General features: G+C 48.2%; 1 protein-coding gene across 8 annotated transcripts in view; it reads right to left on the bottom strand.

Moving 5' to 3' along the window:
• The window catches only part of LOC111066437 (serine/threonine-protein kinase Doa), a 39,813-nt gene that overhangs the window by 1,414 nt on the left and 22,256 nt on the right, over positions 1-16,143 (bottom strand). For 2 of the 8 annotated variants that reach the window (XM_022355062.2, XM_022355061.2), the window contains 8 exons: positions 2,105-2,180; positions 1,336-1,402; positions 1,148-1,261; positions 981-1,071; positions 751-921; positions 514-686; positions 331-444; positions 51-259 (listed from right to left, as the gene is read on the bottom strand). In XM_022355062.2, coding sequence (XP_022210754.2) covers positions 51-259; positions 331-444; positions 514-686; positions 751-921; positions 981-1,071; positions 1,148-1,261; positions 1,336-1,402; positions 2,105-2,180 — 1,015 coding nt within the window. Of the gene's footprint in view, positions 1-50; positions 260-330; positions 445-513; positions 687-750; positions 922-980; positions 1,072-1,147; positions 1,262-1,335; positions 1,403-2,104; positions 2,181-4,033; positions 5,933-7,214; positions 7,687-9,550; positions 10,039-11,753; positions 15,747-16,143 lie in introns of those variants that run through there. The other 6 variants (XM_022355053.2, XM_022355058.2, XM_022355059.2 and 3 more) reach the window with 6 other exon arrangements.

Genomic DNA, 16,143 nt, shown 5'->3' with positions numbered 1-16,143 from the left:
AAAAATCACAATTGATATTATATTATAATAAAGCAGTGTCGATGTCTCACCTAACGTGATGCGGGATGATGGCTCATACTCCAGCATCTTCTTGATCAAGCCAAACAGCTCGCAGTGGTCCTCGCTGTCGCTCAGTTGGCACAGGAACAACGGCTTGCAGTGGTCGCGCACATAGCGTCCCGCACTGGACTTCTCATCCCAATCCAACTTACCATGGTAGAAGTACTTTGTTTTGGTTTTGCTATAAAGAGTATGGTTGCTACACATTAGACGATTTCGGTGAAGGGAACTGCGCTTTAGAATATGAAAGCATGAGCTGCATTGTATTACCGTGCCATGCGATATGGTATTTGTCCCAAGATGCGCTCCATCATGGCCAGATGCTCGCGATTGTCGTGCGTTTGGAAGAGTGTGATTCCCAGATAAAGTTCAAACAAGATGCAACTATCAAGAATATTTAATTAAAGTTTAATTAAATATGCGAATGATGCAAGTATTTAATAAACTTATTACCCAATGGACCAGACATCGCACGGCTGTGACCAGCCCAGCTCCAGTATGACCTCGGGCGCGCGATAATGTCGCGTCGAGACAATTGTGCTGTGGTGCTCATGATCGAAGGTGGCCGAACCGAAGTCAATCAGACGAACGTCCGTGTTCTTGACACGTCGCACCTCCCGGTTCTGCTGGATAAAGAAGCGTGTTATAATGTATGATTCAAGTGGATTCAAGTGCAACTGCTTTACTTACAATCTTATGATTATAGTGAGCCGAATAATCCGAATCGACAAACAGTATGTTCTCCGGCTTGAGATCTGTATGCGTTAAACGATTGTCATGTAAAAATTTCACAGAGTAGCATAATTGATAGGCCATGTGGCGCACTTGGTCCAGCGGGTATGGCTCGTAGTTGTTCTCTCGCTAAATCACAATTAGCATTAGAAAGATCAGATATATGTTGCAATCTATAATTTACTTACCAAAAAATCGAAAACACTTAGACCCAACATTTCAAAAACTATGCACATATGTCCATGGTAATCAAACCAGTCAACCATTTTCACGCACAAGCTGTACAATGGAGAGAGAAATATACCATATTAGTTGATTGATCAGACAGCTAGAGATATCATTGCAGCAGACTCACTGATCACAATGCGGATCCTTTTGTGCAATCTTCTCCAAGGCGTTGATCTCCAGCTTGGCAGCTTCGCGATACTTTTCCACATTCTTAATAATCTTTAAGGCCATGCAGTAATCACTGAAAAGGCAGTTAAAGGGTAGAAGTCTTGCATTAGTTACGGGGCTAGAGAATCGCTGGAAACTTTGACTTACCGCTCCATGTCTTTGACCTTGACCACACGTCCGAAGGTGCCCTCGCCGAGTGTGGCCATGATCTTATCTGAAATTTGGCAAAAGGAAGGCGATTTTGTAGTAGTGTCTCAGCCAATTGCATCAAGAGTGGTTGGTGTTAAACGATAGTTAGTAGTACTGTCTGTTCTAAAGCTAGACCTGTAGTAACTTGTAACTAAATACGGAATACTGAATCATACGATGAGGTTTGGTCTACACCCAATAACCGAATCGGAGGACTCTAAGCAAAGTGTGCGCAAATGAGTTTGAGTTTTGTTTTCATTTTCAATATTATTTCGTTAATTATTATTTGGTTGCGGCGGCGGTGCGCGAGCGAAAGTTTTCTCCAAATGGGGGGAAAAAATTTAGTTTGAGACAAAAGTTTAATTCAAAGACAAATTGTTTAAAAAGGAAGTAACAGTAACGGGCGAAAATTGTGTGAAAAATTTCAATGCGACGCGACGCGATTTTCCGACCTTTCTGTTGGTGTTTGTGTGTGTCTGGATAATTAACAAATAATAAAGAAAACATGGAAAGAGTTTGAACTAATAAGAGCGTTACGAGTAGAGAAGAGAGTAGGAGTAGAAATAGCCTTTTGTTTTGCTTTTCTTTGGTTATTTCTTCTTTTTTTTCTTTTTTTTGTTTCTTTTTTTTTTGGCTTTAACTTTGGCTATGGAGTGTTTTTCTTTTCTTTTTTTTTTTCTAAACATAAATATGGAAGGAAAATTAAAAACAAAAAATTGTCACGAACATCTGTGGTGGAGAATGTCTCCGGTGTGGTAAATTAAGTGACCATCAGCATCATCTTGGATGACGGGCTTGGCTGTCTGTTTGGGCAAGCGAGCATTCGAGGAGCGGAGGAGCAATCGACGACGACGACGTGGACGTGGTTGTTGTTGCAGTAGCGCAGTAGTTGTTGTCGTTGGTGCAGGTGTTTGGTTGGTGGTGGCATTGGATGGCGATGGCGATTGCATTGCATTGATGGGTGGTACATTCGTTGATCCGTTGAAAAGTAGCGAAACGACGGCGGAGCAGACGAGGAGCATTTGCGAGCGAATTTGGTAGTGGGTTGTTGCAAGGCGGGGCGAGGGGGCGTTGTTGTTGTTGTTGATGTGGCAGTGGCAGATCGGTGGGTGGCAGATACAGACGCGTACACAGAGAGTGCGTTGTGTGTGCGTGTGTGGCAATAAGTATGTAATTTGAAAGAGAGAAAAAGAAACAAAAAAAGAAAGAGAAAAAAGAAACAAAAATAGATATATATATATTCGATGCGATCCGATTGTCCAGCAGGAGCAGGTGGGGTCCACAGATAGTCGGTCGTTCACAGGGCCAATCAATATAGTCCAAAAAGATCCACAGGACGATGAAGATCCAGCGTTGGCACCACAGCGTTGACAGCAATCGCATTACCATCCACATTTACATCCATTGTAAATATCCCACAGAGACCAACCAAATCCAATCATCCAATCAATCCATCATCGATTATCATCATCCATTATCATCATGTTGAGAGCGCACATCATCATCATAAACCCCATCATCATCATCATCATCATTGTGATTTACATCATCATATTCAGAAAAAACACGAGAAAAATACGTTTCGTTTGTTCGATAAGAAAATTAGTTCGGACAAATTTTTTTTTTTTTTGAGATTTGTGTTTTTCAAAAATGGTTAATATTCAACAACAAAACAAGTACAACAAAGATCATAAAATATGTCAAATATAAATATAACGCATATGGCATACATAACGCTTCATATATATATATATATATATATATATATGTATTTAGTTCTATATATAAAGATGTGTGTTTATATAGAAACTTTCATCTTTATTCTGTGTGTGTGTGTGTGGGTGTGTCTGTGTATTGGGCAATCAAAAAATCAACATAAAACCTTTCAATATTTCCGGTTTTATATTTGTTTATTATATTTAAAGCTTATTTTTGGGAAGAAGATTTTTCTTTTGGTAAAAGAACAAATAAAGTGCTGGAATGTGTTTCGTTAAAGATCTCGTCAGTTTATAAGTCGGTTTCGGGGTCACAGTACTCTTAGTAGTAGAGTTTATATGCGTTGTTCAACACTGATGTTGATTTTGGCAAGGCGGCCAATGTAAAAAAATTATTGCAATAAGTGGCAGAAGGCGATTGATTGTCTGTCTCATCAATCAATCTCTGTTGATACGGATATGATACATTGATAAAGCATCAGTTTAAAGATCGATAAAAGCTGATAGTAGTTTTGCTACGTTTGTAAGTCATGTTCAGGTTTAAGGTTTAAGGTTTCTTGTATGCTTCGTTAATAGTTATCTAACCTTATAGATTGGTTTACGTTTATAAATCAGTTGGGTGTTGTGTGTTCAGGGTTATTTTTGTATTGTTCTCTTACGTTTGTATTCCTGGTTTTAGTTTTAGTTGCATGCAAAACATGTTTCTCTGTTAGTTCAACATTCAACAAGAACACGATCCACTGGGATCCACTAGGATGTTAGTTGATTGATCTGTAAGTCTGTTTAAAGGCGAGTAGTTTTGAAAGGGGCTGGGACTGGTTTGAGTTTGAGGGATAGCAGTTGCAGTTGCAGTTAGGGGCAGTCGGCGCAAACAAAGCTCAACGAAGCTGCATCATCGAAAAGACGGTATGGGGCGGGGGTGTTTTACAACGTCTGCTTACAAAGGTCGAGAGTGTCTTTGGAATGCGTGACCTGTGGAACAGCGCCGACGAGGTGGCGCTCTTCGACAGCAGGTAGTGATCCTGCTGCTGCTGCTGCAGATAGTGCGACGAGGCTGAGGATTGCTGCTGCTGCTGCTGGTGGTAGGCATCCAGGTGGGGCCGCTGATAGAGCGAGCTGCCCGACGCCAGACCATTCGTCCTCCGACTGCTGCTGCTGCTGCCGTACGGATCGGGAAGGTAACTGGAACCGGAAACCGATCCCAGGCTGGGCTTGTAGCGATCGAATTCGCTAAGCACAGCAGCGGTGCGGGAGCTGGCGCCCTGGTATCTCTGCTGCTGGCGACGCGCATCCGCTGCCGCCAGTCGCGCTCCGATACCGCCAAAGGCCAAAGCTCCGGAGCTGGACGAGTGCGTCAGGAGGTTGCTTGTGGGCTTGTATTTGGACAGGTCATTGTTATTGCGATCTGAGGAGTGGAGGGGCAGAAAGCGGCTCTTGTTGGTGATGCTCGAGCCAACTGTTGCTGCTGCTGCTTGTGCTGTTGCTGTTGTTGGTGCTGCTGCTGCCGCTGCCGCCGTGTGTGGCAGAGAGTGGTTGTTAGTGGAGAGTGGACCAGAAGTGCTAGTGGATGGTGTGGTGGTGGTGGTGGCTAATGGAGGAGTAGTTCTAGTAGTGCCATTGACAGAGGTAGGAGGAGGAGTGTTGGCCTTGTCTGTTGTGCTGGAGATGGCTGTGTTGCATGTTGTGTGGGTTAGTTTCACACCAGTCGCCGAATCGGTGGTGCTTTCGGTTTCTGTATCGCCATCAACCTCGTCAGAGCTACTCTCCGACGTGCTGGAGGAGCCACTGTCACCATCATCGCTGTCGTCTGTAGTTACTTTTTTGCTGCGCGACTTCTTCTTGGGTGCCGCCTCCTCCTTTGGCACCTCCAGGACAGCCGCCGCCACTGCTGCTGCTGCCGCTGCTGTTGCTGCTGCCTCCTTTGCTTTGGCAATGGCTTCTTGCTCCAAGGCGGCCGCTGCTTCAGTCTTCTTGGCCTCCGCGGCCGCTTCCTCCTCGCGCTTGACACGTTCCCGCAGCTCGCGGCGCTTGCGCATGCGCTCCTCAAACTTCTTGGCCTCCAGGAACTGATTGTCCTCCCGCAAGAGCATCAGAATGGCTGCATTGTCCTCCGAGGAGCGATCGTCGGCCAGGATCTCACGCTCTTCGGCCGTCAGTTCGGGCGGGGGCTGCTCCTTGCGGCGGTGGGCGAAACGATTCCTCGAATTCAGCGGACGATCCTCCATGGATGCCGCTGCCGCTTGTCGACCGCTCTCCATTATCTCGGCGGCCAGCAGATTCTCGTTTGTCTTGTTCCGGCCGTAGGCGCGACTCGTGCGGCCCCCAAATGGTGCTGCTGTTGCTGTCGGCTCTTCTTCGCCTCCTCCTCGCCGGCCGTAGCGGCTGGAGGGGTAGCCCGAGGCACCGCCCAGACGCAGGGCATCGTGGTAGTCATACCGACTGCTGTAGTCCACCGGGTAGTTGTCGTCCAGCAACCGATTGCCGCTGGTCAGGTAGCCACTGTCGTTGGAGTCGGCCATGTAGCCGACGCGCTGCCGCTGCGCCCTCGTGCGGTACGGCGTTCGCTCCTTGCGATCGGCGGCATTGAAGGAGCTCGATGAGAGCTTCGATTTGGCCAACTGGTGGGCAGTGGCCGAACGCATCAGCCCACTGCTGGCACCGTAATCATCCGGCTCCAGGGTCTTGTCGCGATCCTCCTCATGGCGACGTCGCCCAGCCGTACGCTCCAGTATGTCCGAATATTTATTCTCCAGGCGGGAGATGGCCGACTGCTTGCCAACTCCCGATCCCGCTGTGCTGAAGGTGGGCGTTTTATCTTTGTCCAGTACCAAATCCCGACGCTGTGCGTCACACACAAAGAGAAAACCCAGACGGAGGGAGAAGCCAACAAGTTGGATTTAGATACGGTTTCAAACGGGCGGATTAAATGGTTAATGGAGAGGGAAAGTGCTTAAGAGCGGCGCTCGTGTGAAACCAACGGTAACGACGGGCGTTAAAACACTATTTACGCTCTGTCTGCGGAGCACACGCTCCACAAAAGAAGTGCCAAACGACAAACGGTAGACGCCACGCCAGTAGCCAGACCCCAGACGGCAGCCAGACCTAGACCCAAAACCCCGAGACCCAGAGACAAGAGTCGCGTCGCGCACTGTGAGCCAAATGTTGGGACTTGGAACCATTTAAACGGCCTTTTCGGCAATGGCTAATTATGGTGTTTTCGGGGGCCTTTTCATTTCGCACTGCCATTAAAGTGGGGGCTTTCTCTCTCTCTGGTCTGTGGCATGAAAAAGGGGCATGCACGCACGCAGAGTGACAGCAGAGAGAGAGCGTGGAGCTTGTGGCCTAAGGAGATACCCTTTATTTTCATTTGAAATGCCTTAAGCGAAAAAAATCTAAACAAAAAACGTCCACGGCGCGACGCGACCTTCAAAGTTTATACTTATATTTGTATATAAAATGCCAGAAGAAAAAATCGAGAAAATTATACACACATCTGAGAGAGCTCAGAGAAAGAGATACACAGACTAGACATGCCCAAAATACATGCATATATCTTCCTATATAGCAGTGGCAGTGCCAGCGGCTGTTGGAATCGAAAATAAATTCGACAAACGTAAACGCAAACGCAAAACGCACACGGCACAGAATGAATCTGTGAGATATAGAGAAGGTATATCGGGGAGGCTTATATAGGAACACGCTCGCTATAAAACGCAGACCGTGTGGGTTCCGATAGCTACACGTATATGTATATCTATCTGTCAGTCTCTATACGCGAGGGAAAACTTTCTATATGTGTGGCAATGAATGGGGGTTGCCAGTTGCCACTGCACTGCAGCAGCAACACTGTTGTTTCTATATAAAAAATTTACAATATTTACTCGACAGAGGTTACCAGAGGTACAAGCAGTTGTCAAAGATTTAGGTCTGACTCTGAGTCATGGACAGGTGAGAAGATCTCTCTCTCTCTCTCTTCTGCAGAAGTATTCCAAAATATGAGATGCCCAACAGGTGAGTCATGTGTCTGGCTGGTTGGCTGGCTGGCTGGGGTCCGGTCGCATCCATTGGTTTGCACACCGCTCTGTAGCTCTTTCTTGGATTCTTTATGGATTCGATACTAACATCATCCAGATCCCTGTCCCGCCGGCCACCCCCTAGGCCGCGTATCAGCGGCTTGTAGTAGCCGCCCACGGGACTGAGGTGTGTGCGCAGTCTGTCCAGGGCGTTCGCTGTGGTGGAGCTCTTCTGGTAGCGACCCATGATGGCGGCGGTGCTGCTGCCACTCCCACTCCCACTGCTGCTGGTGGGGTGGTAGCCCAGTCCGCCGCCTGGATAGTAACGTCTGTGGCGATCGCTCATGGCGTTATCCCGTTCCCGTTCCCTTTCCCCTTCCTGGTGTCTCCGACTGGAGGAGGTGGATGACTTATCCGAGCTGCGGCGACGTTTGCTTTGCTTGAGTGAGGGATTTGTCTTGCTTTTGCTGTTGTTGTTGCTGTCATTCGTGGGAGTCTTAGAGGCGCTCCTGCGTCCTGGTATTGGATCGTTGCTGCTGCTGCTATCTTTGGTATCCTCCTCGACTATGGCGGCTGCCGCTCTATAATTCAGGGAGAGATCGATCCCAAACAGTTTTCAGATTCGGCTGGGCTTGGCATTAAGGGGGGGATGGGATCGGATTTTCCTATTGCTTTCTTTTTCTTTGCTTTTCTTTCGTTTTCCACGCGACGAACGGACGGGCTCGCGACGAACGGCTCGGCTCTCGGACGGGACGCGCTGCCACGACACGGACCAAAAATTAACTGAGGAAAATTTTCGGAAAATTCATGCGACGACCAAAAAGAGACCGAGAAGCAGATGAAGGAAATGCGAGGCATTCACAAGAAAATGAAAATATTGAGGAATCGTTTTTATTTTTGGTGAAAAGTGTGAAAATATTGCGCACTTGCGCGCCAGACAGAGACCAAGAGAGCAAAAGAGCAAGAGAGAGACCCAAGAAGAGTGTAAGAGACAAGAGCAGATAACATATGTAGACGAGTGGGTGGATAGTGATGAGGAGGAACTGTTCTTTTGTTTGCCAGCTGTGCGCGCGGTTTAAAAGGCACGCGAATCACGCATACGCACACGCTTCATTCAGAATGCATTCCATTCCATTTTTGTAAATTGTAAAATAAATACATTTCCGTCAGCTTGCGCACAGCAAAACAGGGAAACGATCGAAAGTGAAGCGCAAGGGAGGGAGAGGGGAGCGCTTTTCACAAGAAAAGCCTTGAACTCTTGCCTTGCGGATGGAACGCAACGAGCGAGCAATAAAAGTTCTGTGTTGTTCAAGAAAAAAAAATAATGAAAAGAAAAAAAAAAAGAACAAAGCGTAATACACAATTTACGTTTTATTTTAAACGTGCGCGCTCGCATATAAATATAAATAATAAAGGAGTAATTGCATTAAACAAAGAGAGAGAGAGAGAGAGCGGAAGCTAAGTGAATGCTTTTTCAAACGGTTATTCAAAAGTTCTACCAGAAGAGAGATCGAACGAAAGAAACAGCGAGAGGCTGCAGAAGCTCTTCGGGAGCTTTGCTTTTGGTTGCGCTGTACCGCAACGCTGTGTGTTTGGCCAAACTTTTGTGCGATCAAAAGCTTAGGAGAAAAATATACTGGAGATAATATTTTTCTACTCCCATTGATCGGTTATGTGGGGGAGTAAATACTCCTCCCACAACATGCTTTTTCCTAGATCTATGGCACACTCTTCTCTAAATGAACAAATTCAAAAGGAAAAACTCTTGCAGGATCACAGCACTGACGCTTTGCTTGATTTATGACTGCCATAATCTCAATGAATATGATAGATCAAAATTCAATTGAAATTAGTACACTTTAATGGCATTTATTGTTGATTTGATTTATGGCAATATTTTTCACACTTTCTTGCACGATTACTGGCGCGTAAGGAGGGGGAGAGCAGCGGCTTTTACACTGGAACTAATGGAAGTGCATAGAAATGTATTCCTCCATTTTCACACTGGAACTACTAAGAGTTTGACGAGCGGAAAGGCGCGAAGTTCAACGCGATTAAAAACGCACTCGAAACGTTTACATAATTGGCCTTCTCCGCTGACGAGGAGGAGGATGATTTTGGCCGAAAGAAGATTGTGGCTAATGTCTGTATCGCGATGCGAGCGAGGCGGCTGCGCTGCAACTAAAACTCGTAATTACGCGTCGACAACGACCACTCTGCCGCAAATCAACGCCGATCAGGCACCGCCGAGGAAATTCAAATGAAAATAAACTCAAGTGAAAATAGAGAAGGAGAATGAATAAATGATGATCGCCGCCGACAGAGAATTTTGACCGAGTTTTGTTGTTGGTTTATTTTTCGACGAAAGGAAAGCAAAAAGAAGAAGGCAAAATTAAAAATAAATTATAAAATTTATTTTGCTTCATTTCCTTTTGCATCGATTACCGATTGCTGTTGCATCGTTGTTGCTGTTGTCGTTGGTTCTGCTGTGGATTCTGTTTCTGTTGTTGTTGTTGTTGCTGTGGATTCTGTTGTTTATTATCAGGTCGTTCGCTTGGATTGCGTCGAAAGCGCTGCAGCAGACTGTTGCAGCTTTCAGAGAGCAGCTGTGTGACGCTGGCAGCGGTAGCGCTCCTCATGTACCGCCGTTGCTGTCGCGGCGGCTGCGGCTGCTGCTGCTGCGTTGTCGTCGCCTCGCCATCAGCTGTTTTTCGATTTTCATTTGAATTTGGCAAAATCTTTTCGCTTTTATCGCGATGAAAACGATTCAGAAATGTGGCCATATTGGCAGCCACTTTTCCCTGTGTATTGGTTTCTGCGTGGGTCGTCGTCTCTCTCACTCTCATCCGGCGGATGACGACAATCCGGATAATACTTAAATACCGAGAGTAGGAATCGATCGAGGGGGTTCGTTCTTCTGTCTATTTTATTAATTGTTTTAATTTCTGGTATTTTGTTGTGCTGTTTATAGAGAGAGCGGGTGTTTTTCTTGTAGATATGATGGTATTATAATATATATATATGTATATACTATATAGTATATATCTATAGTATAGACAGAGCGGATCGGAGAGCGGAGCGGATTTATGTGTAAAAATAATTGAAATTGTAAGAGATTTTTGCGGCAGCTTCGACGGAAATAGACACACAACAGAAGAAGCAGTCGCCCCCACGGATCCACTGTTCAGATCAGTTCAGATCAGCGACAATTACAAAATCTATTTACAAATTCCATTCAATTGCATTTGCACTTTAAGTTGGAATTTTTGGGGAAACACACGCACTTTGAGCCATTTATTTATCCGAGAATTTTAGGAGATTTCGGAGGGAACGTCACCGATTCCCCGGAGCATTTGGTCGAAGAAGAAAACAAACAAAAACCGAAATCAGCGCAACATCAACGAAAGCGCACGCCACAAATACTAATTATAAAGATTGAAAATATCGCCGATGTCAGAGTCGAAAGTAGCTGCTGCTGGCTGAGGCTGAGGCAAAGGCGAAGGCGAAAAACCGTCCGTGCGGGAGAGCTGTGCGGCTGAGAACTGAGTGTGTGGCTGTGGTTGAGGCCTCCTCTTCCCGTGGTTTCTATTATTGTTTGCTGCAGAAGAAAAATAACCGAAAAACTAGCCAGGAGAAGAATCATCAGCACGAGTAGTAGGAATACCCTTACTTTTTGAGCACTTCCCTCTTCAAAGTTTTACATTAAAAAAGTGAGTCACAGACAGGGCCATTCGTTAGTGAAGTTCCTGGGTAGTAAGAGCATTCAAGAGTCGTATAGAGGGAGGGAGAGAGAGAGAAGAGAGCGGCAGTTCGGGGAGAGCGAGCGTGCAAGAGATCGCATCTACCATCTGGTGTTACATATTTTTAGACAACAAAATTGTTCTCTTCTAAAAACGCGTTCCGTTCCGCGAAATGTTTAATGTTAATTTTTGTTGTTTAGTTATTAAAACAATTACATACAGTTTGGCAATATTTAAACAATAAACCAGCAGCAGCGGCATCAGCAGAAGCGTCAGCGGCAGTGGCAGCATCATCAAGCAGTTAAAAGATTAGCCAAAAACAAAAAAATATTATGGCAACCAAATAAACAGACAATAAATTAAGTGGCCGCCGCGCTAACTATTTATAGAGAGCAGCCCCCAAAGGAAATTGACATTGAATTTCCCCCTTTTTTTTCCTTAGCTTTCAGTCTGTCGATTGTGCAATGGTTTAGGTGCAAGAGTCTGCTGCCAAGAGCAAAGCAAAGAGCGCCCCATCATCAGGGAGGTGTTTTTGGGGGCTGTGGCTGTTTCACACTTGAAAGGCCACCAAAAGTACAGGAAGTACATACAGACAGACACTGGGGGCCATAGAAAAGGCAACGGCAAAGCCAAAGGCAAAGGGAATGGAAATGGGAATCATCATCAACATTAACATCATCATGTTCTTCGTCAGAGGCCTTTTTTTGGAGAAGCTCATCGCACCGAGTCAATGAGTCATCTGGTTATTTATGTGGCAAGTTCTTGAATATGGGGAAGGATAGCTGTGTAGCAGTGGCAGGGGGCAAGCAGTATGCTGTTAGTAGTGCAACAAAAAATACACACACAAAGAAAAAAAAAACACTAAATATGTATGATTTGTGGAATACATATATCTATGTAGAATCTACCTCGATAAAGTGCAATCCCAATGCGGATTTGGACATTTCATTTTGTTGTTGCTGTTGTTGGTGTAATTGTGGTGCCTGTTGTTGTTGTTGTTGTAGATGGTGTGGTTGCTGTTGTTGATTTGAGTGATTGAATATGACAGAATTGCTTTGTTGCAACTGCTGTTGCTGCTGTTGTTGCTGCTGCTGTTGCGGTGGCTGTTGTTGCGGTTGCATGCCCGCCGTTGACGATGACGATGGTGACGCGTAATACAATTGCGTATTTGTATTTGGATCATATTGAAGCCCAGCGACGGCGGCTGCTACGGCACCTCCCCCTGTCGCTGCTCCTACCCCAACCCCAACGGAAGCATTGAGAAATTGCTTCTGCTGCGTATGCGGATGCGTTGGCTGCGGCTGCTGCTGCTGCTGTTGTTGCTGGTACTTGTTGACCGACGACTGCATCTGATTCGGCTTGGGATAGGCATACGGATCAAAGGTCTGCAGTGGCTTGCGCTCCTGCTGCTGTTGCTGCTGCTTGGGGAGATTATAGTAATTGCGACTCATCATCCCCAGGCCAAAGTTGGAATGTGGCGGATATTGCTGCTGTTGCTGTTGGTGTTGCTGCTGATGGTGGAACTGCTGCTGCTGCTGCTGCATGGCTGTGGGTCGCTGGGCAGAGCTAAACGAGACAGAGTGCGTCAGGGGGCCGCCGACCCCAGAGTGAGGATAACTCAGTTTGGAGGCAGGTTGCGGTTGAGGCGCCTGGTAGGCGCCATACATTTGAGGCATCATGCCAGGAGGTGGCTGGAGCGATGGTTGCTGTTGCTGCTGCTGCCCAAATTTGTTCTCCTTATTGGTATTCTTCTGCAGAAATAAAGCCAGGCCGGACTTGGGCGTTTGCTTGGATGCCGCTGCCACATGGGAGGATGAGTACGATTGCTGCAGCTTGTGGGGGAGATGTTGCTGCTGTTGCGGGTACATATGTTGCTGTTGCTGCATAAAGGGATCACTGGATCCATTCATGGCCGAGCAGGCAAAAGTGTTCCAGTTCAGGAAGGGACGTTTATGCTGTGGATATTGCTGCTGTTGTTGTTCCAGTTGTTGCTGTTGTTGCTGCTGCTGCTGCTGTAAATGTTGCTGTTGCAACAATCGCTGATAGCCACCCATTGGTAGCTGTGAGGTAGAATTGGACTTTCCAATGGGATAGCAGATCCGCTGCTGCTGCTGCTGTTGTTGCATCAACGGCTTCTGCGGGTCGTAAAGCTGCACTGGCACGGGTATCTGCGATTCGCCCCCATATTTGTTCCCGCCACTGGCGCTGCCGCTGCTGCTGCTGGCGTTCGTGGGGCCTTCGCCAACGGTTGCCCCCGTGATCTTCGGGTCTTTGTGCTGCTGCTGTTGCTCTCCTCCACCTCCTGCTGCTGCTGTCAGCGACTGCGACATGATGCTGTTGCTGCTGCTCTTCAACTTTAGCATGTCGTTCAGGCATTTCTCTAGCTTGTTCTCGACATCTTTCTGGCGCTTTGTGGCTGCCGTTGCGGCTGCTGCTGCTCCTGTTGTTGTTGTTGGCATCTCTGAGATGATGTTGGCAGCCATCGAAGATGATGATGCCCCTGCCCCTGCTGCTGCGGTACTTTGTGGCTGTTGTTCACTTTGTAGCTGCTGCTGCTGTGAGGTTGTTGCTGTTGTTGCCGTGGCATTTGTCGTCGTCGATGGGGCAATGTGGAACGAGGAGGTGAACTTTGAGAGCTGCGGCAGATGTGTGGTGCAGCAATTGGTGACCGTAAAGCTGCTCGTACTGATCGTACTATTGCTCTTCTCCGACTTTCGCTCCAGCGATGCCGAATCACCGCCGCCGCCTGCCGATGACGTCTCCACCTGTTGCTGCAGTTGCTGTTGCTGCTGTATGGAGGAGGGTGTGGCTGCCTCTTGGGGGCGTCGAAAGAATGCAGCGGCACAGCGTGGGGAGGGCACACAGGAGCTGCTGGAGCTCTTGGCCACAGCAATTGAAGGAACAGCAGCAGCAGGTTGCTGCTTGGCCAAAGGAGGTGGCGCCTCTTTCCGTTGAGACTGCGACATGAGTATCGCTGAATTGGAGGTGCTTCTGCTCAGCGATGGCAAGTTCTTCATGTAGCAGGGTATGTGGGTGCGGCTGGTGGTGCGCTGCAGACCTGCGCCTGGGACATGGCTCATGGACACACTCTTGGGCAGTGCCTGCTGCGGCTGCTGTTGCAGTGGCATCTGCTGCTGTTGCTGCTGCTGCTGCTTGACGGGTACTCGACTGACAAATGGTGTCCCATTCCCACTCGGATTCCCATTCGTGGCGGGCGACCGTGGCTGCTCATTGCATATGAGCTTATAGAGATCATCCTTGGTGACGGCCTGGCGCACCTTCAGATCCAGATGCGACAGCGAGGCGTTCTTCTGCAGCTTGTGGGCATGTGGCGCCTGCTGTGGTCGCTGCAGCTCCTTTTGCGCCGCCTCCGCCACAGTGGGATCAAAGATGGCCAACTTCTTGGCCGTCTTGGCGTCCACCTTGAAGGGCTGTCCCGCATCCCCCAGCTGTGCGCCGCAGATCTTCTCGTAGTTCCAAAAAGTCCGCTTTGGCGTCTGCCGCTTCTGAGAGCCGCCGCCGCCAACGCCACCAGCACCACCACCATTGAGGTTTTCGCTCCAGAAGTCGTTCATCAGCTGCTTGTTCAGCGACAGATTCGAGCCGCTCTGCAGGCAGTTCTTGCCGGGCAGCGGACGAAAGGGATTGACATTCTGGGGCATATTGGAGCTGGAGATGCTGCGCTGCAGCTTGGGCTCCCCTCCGTTCTGCGAAAAGATCGAGGGATATGCCAGGCGGAGGGGCGGCTGCTGCTGCTGTGCCCTGGGATTCTGGGCAAAGTTGATGGACGAGGACTTGGACAGTGGACCCATGGAGGAGGAGGAGGATGATCCAAAGGAGCCAGCTGCTGCTGCTGCTGGTGCTGGACCCACCGGAGTGGTTTTTACCGATTGCTGCGAGTTGGACTTGGCCAGCGGCTGTTGCTGTCGCTTCAGGCGATCGTAGAGATCCTCGCACTCCTGGAACTCCTGGTGCAGCTTCCTGTCCAGCTCGCTGTAGTCCGGCAAACTCTTCAGATACTTGTTCATCATCTCGATCTCAGCATCGTAGAAATTGGCATCCAGCTTGGCGCTGTTCGTGGCCGCCGCCGACTTCTCCTGCAGCTCCTGCTGCTGCTTCAGCAGCTTATCCAGACTGATCTCCGTGGCAGCCGCAGATGGAGCTGCAGACCCCGCCGAAGCAGGAAGCGGCTGCTTCTTGGGCGCCCGACACGGCACTGGTGGCGGTGGCGATGACGATGGCGATGAGGAGGACGACAGCGAGATGCTCGAGGCGGGACTCGAGGCAATTGTGGCCATTAGGCGTGCCGGCAGCGCCGTGCCGGAGGAGCTGATTGTCCCCGTGGCCGCATTGTAGGCCAACGGATGATGCTTCCGTGGCAGCGGCGGCGTCGACTTGGGACTCGCCGGCAGCAGGGGCCGATTCTTGCGGATGGCCAACGGCGAGGAGATGGGCGACCGCACCGCGCACTTGGTCTCCGGTATGCTGGACGACAGCACCGATGCAAACTGTGGGGAGACCACCTGCTGAAAGAACTGCTGCCCGCTCGCCGGTGGCGTGGGTGTGGCTTTCGGAGGAGCTGCCGCCTGCTGCATGCTGCTGGCTGGTGGCAGAGATTCTCTGGAACACTCCTCCCTGGATCTCAGTGTAGCCGCGATAGTCGTTGGGATTGGGACTGGGCTGGGGCTTGGCTTTGAGGGGCTTTGTGTTGGTGGCACTGCAACTGCGGAGGATGTCGTCTGGCTAGCAACATCTTCACTCATTTAGGTTCTACTTTTAAATCGTTTACAAGTCGCGTGGGATTTGCTTTTGTTTATGTTTATGTTTATTTGCTTTTGGCAGTAAATCAATTATTACCAGCTTTTATTCTGCCTTGCTTTGACTTTTATTACAGCTTTCCACTTGAATATTTTCGGTATAGTACAGATAGGTTAAACCCTTGCAGAGATAGAGATTGCCGAGAGAGAGAACTACATAGGGGAACAATCCCTCCTTTACCTTAAGCCACTACAAGAACTAGATATGATGTTAGATAATACCTAAGTTCGATTAAATTCAAATTCTATGTGCTATATCATTCTACATTCACTCGTGACTGGCAGTGGTGAAGGGTTATTCGTGCCACTCGTGCGGAGTGAGTCTAGGGGACTTTTCGTTTAGGGGAAAAATATTCTATGTTCAGGCGTGAATGGCCATTCAGTCCACACTCTTATGGGAACATACCGAGTGGATCGGATTAATTAAATGGCAACCAATCCTTATCCCACTGAATCTACCCATTGATGAGACCTAAATCCT

The sequence above is a fragment of the Drosophila obscura genome, unplaced genomic scaffold (assembly GCF_018151105.1).
Source record: "Drosophila obscura isolate BZ-5 IFL unplaced genomic scaffold, ASM1815110v1 contig_150, whole genome shotgun sequence".
In the NCBI taxonomy this organism is placed as follows: domain Eukaryota; kingdom Metazoa; phylum Arthropoda; class Insecta; order Diptera; family Drosophilidae; genus Drosophila; species Drosophila obscura.
This window is presented reverse-complemented; position numbering and strand designations above follow the sequence as displayed.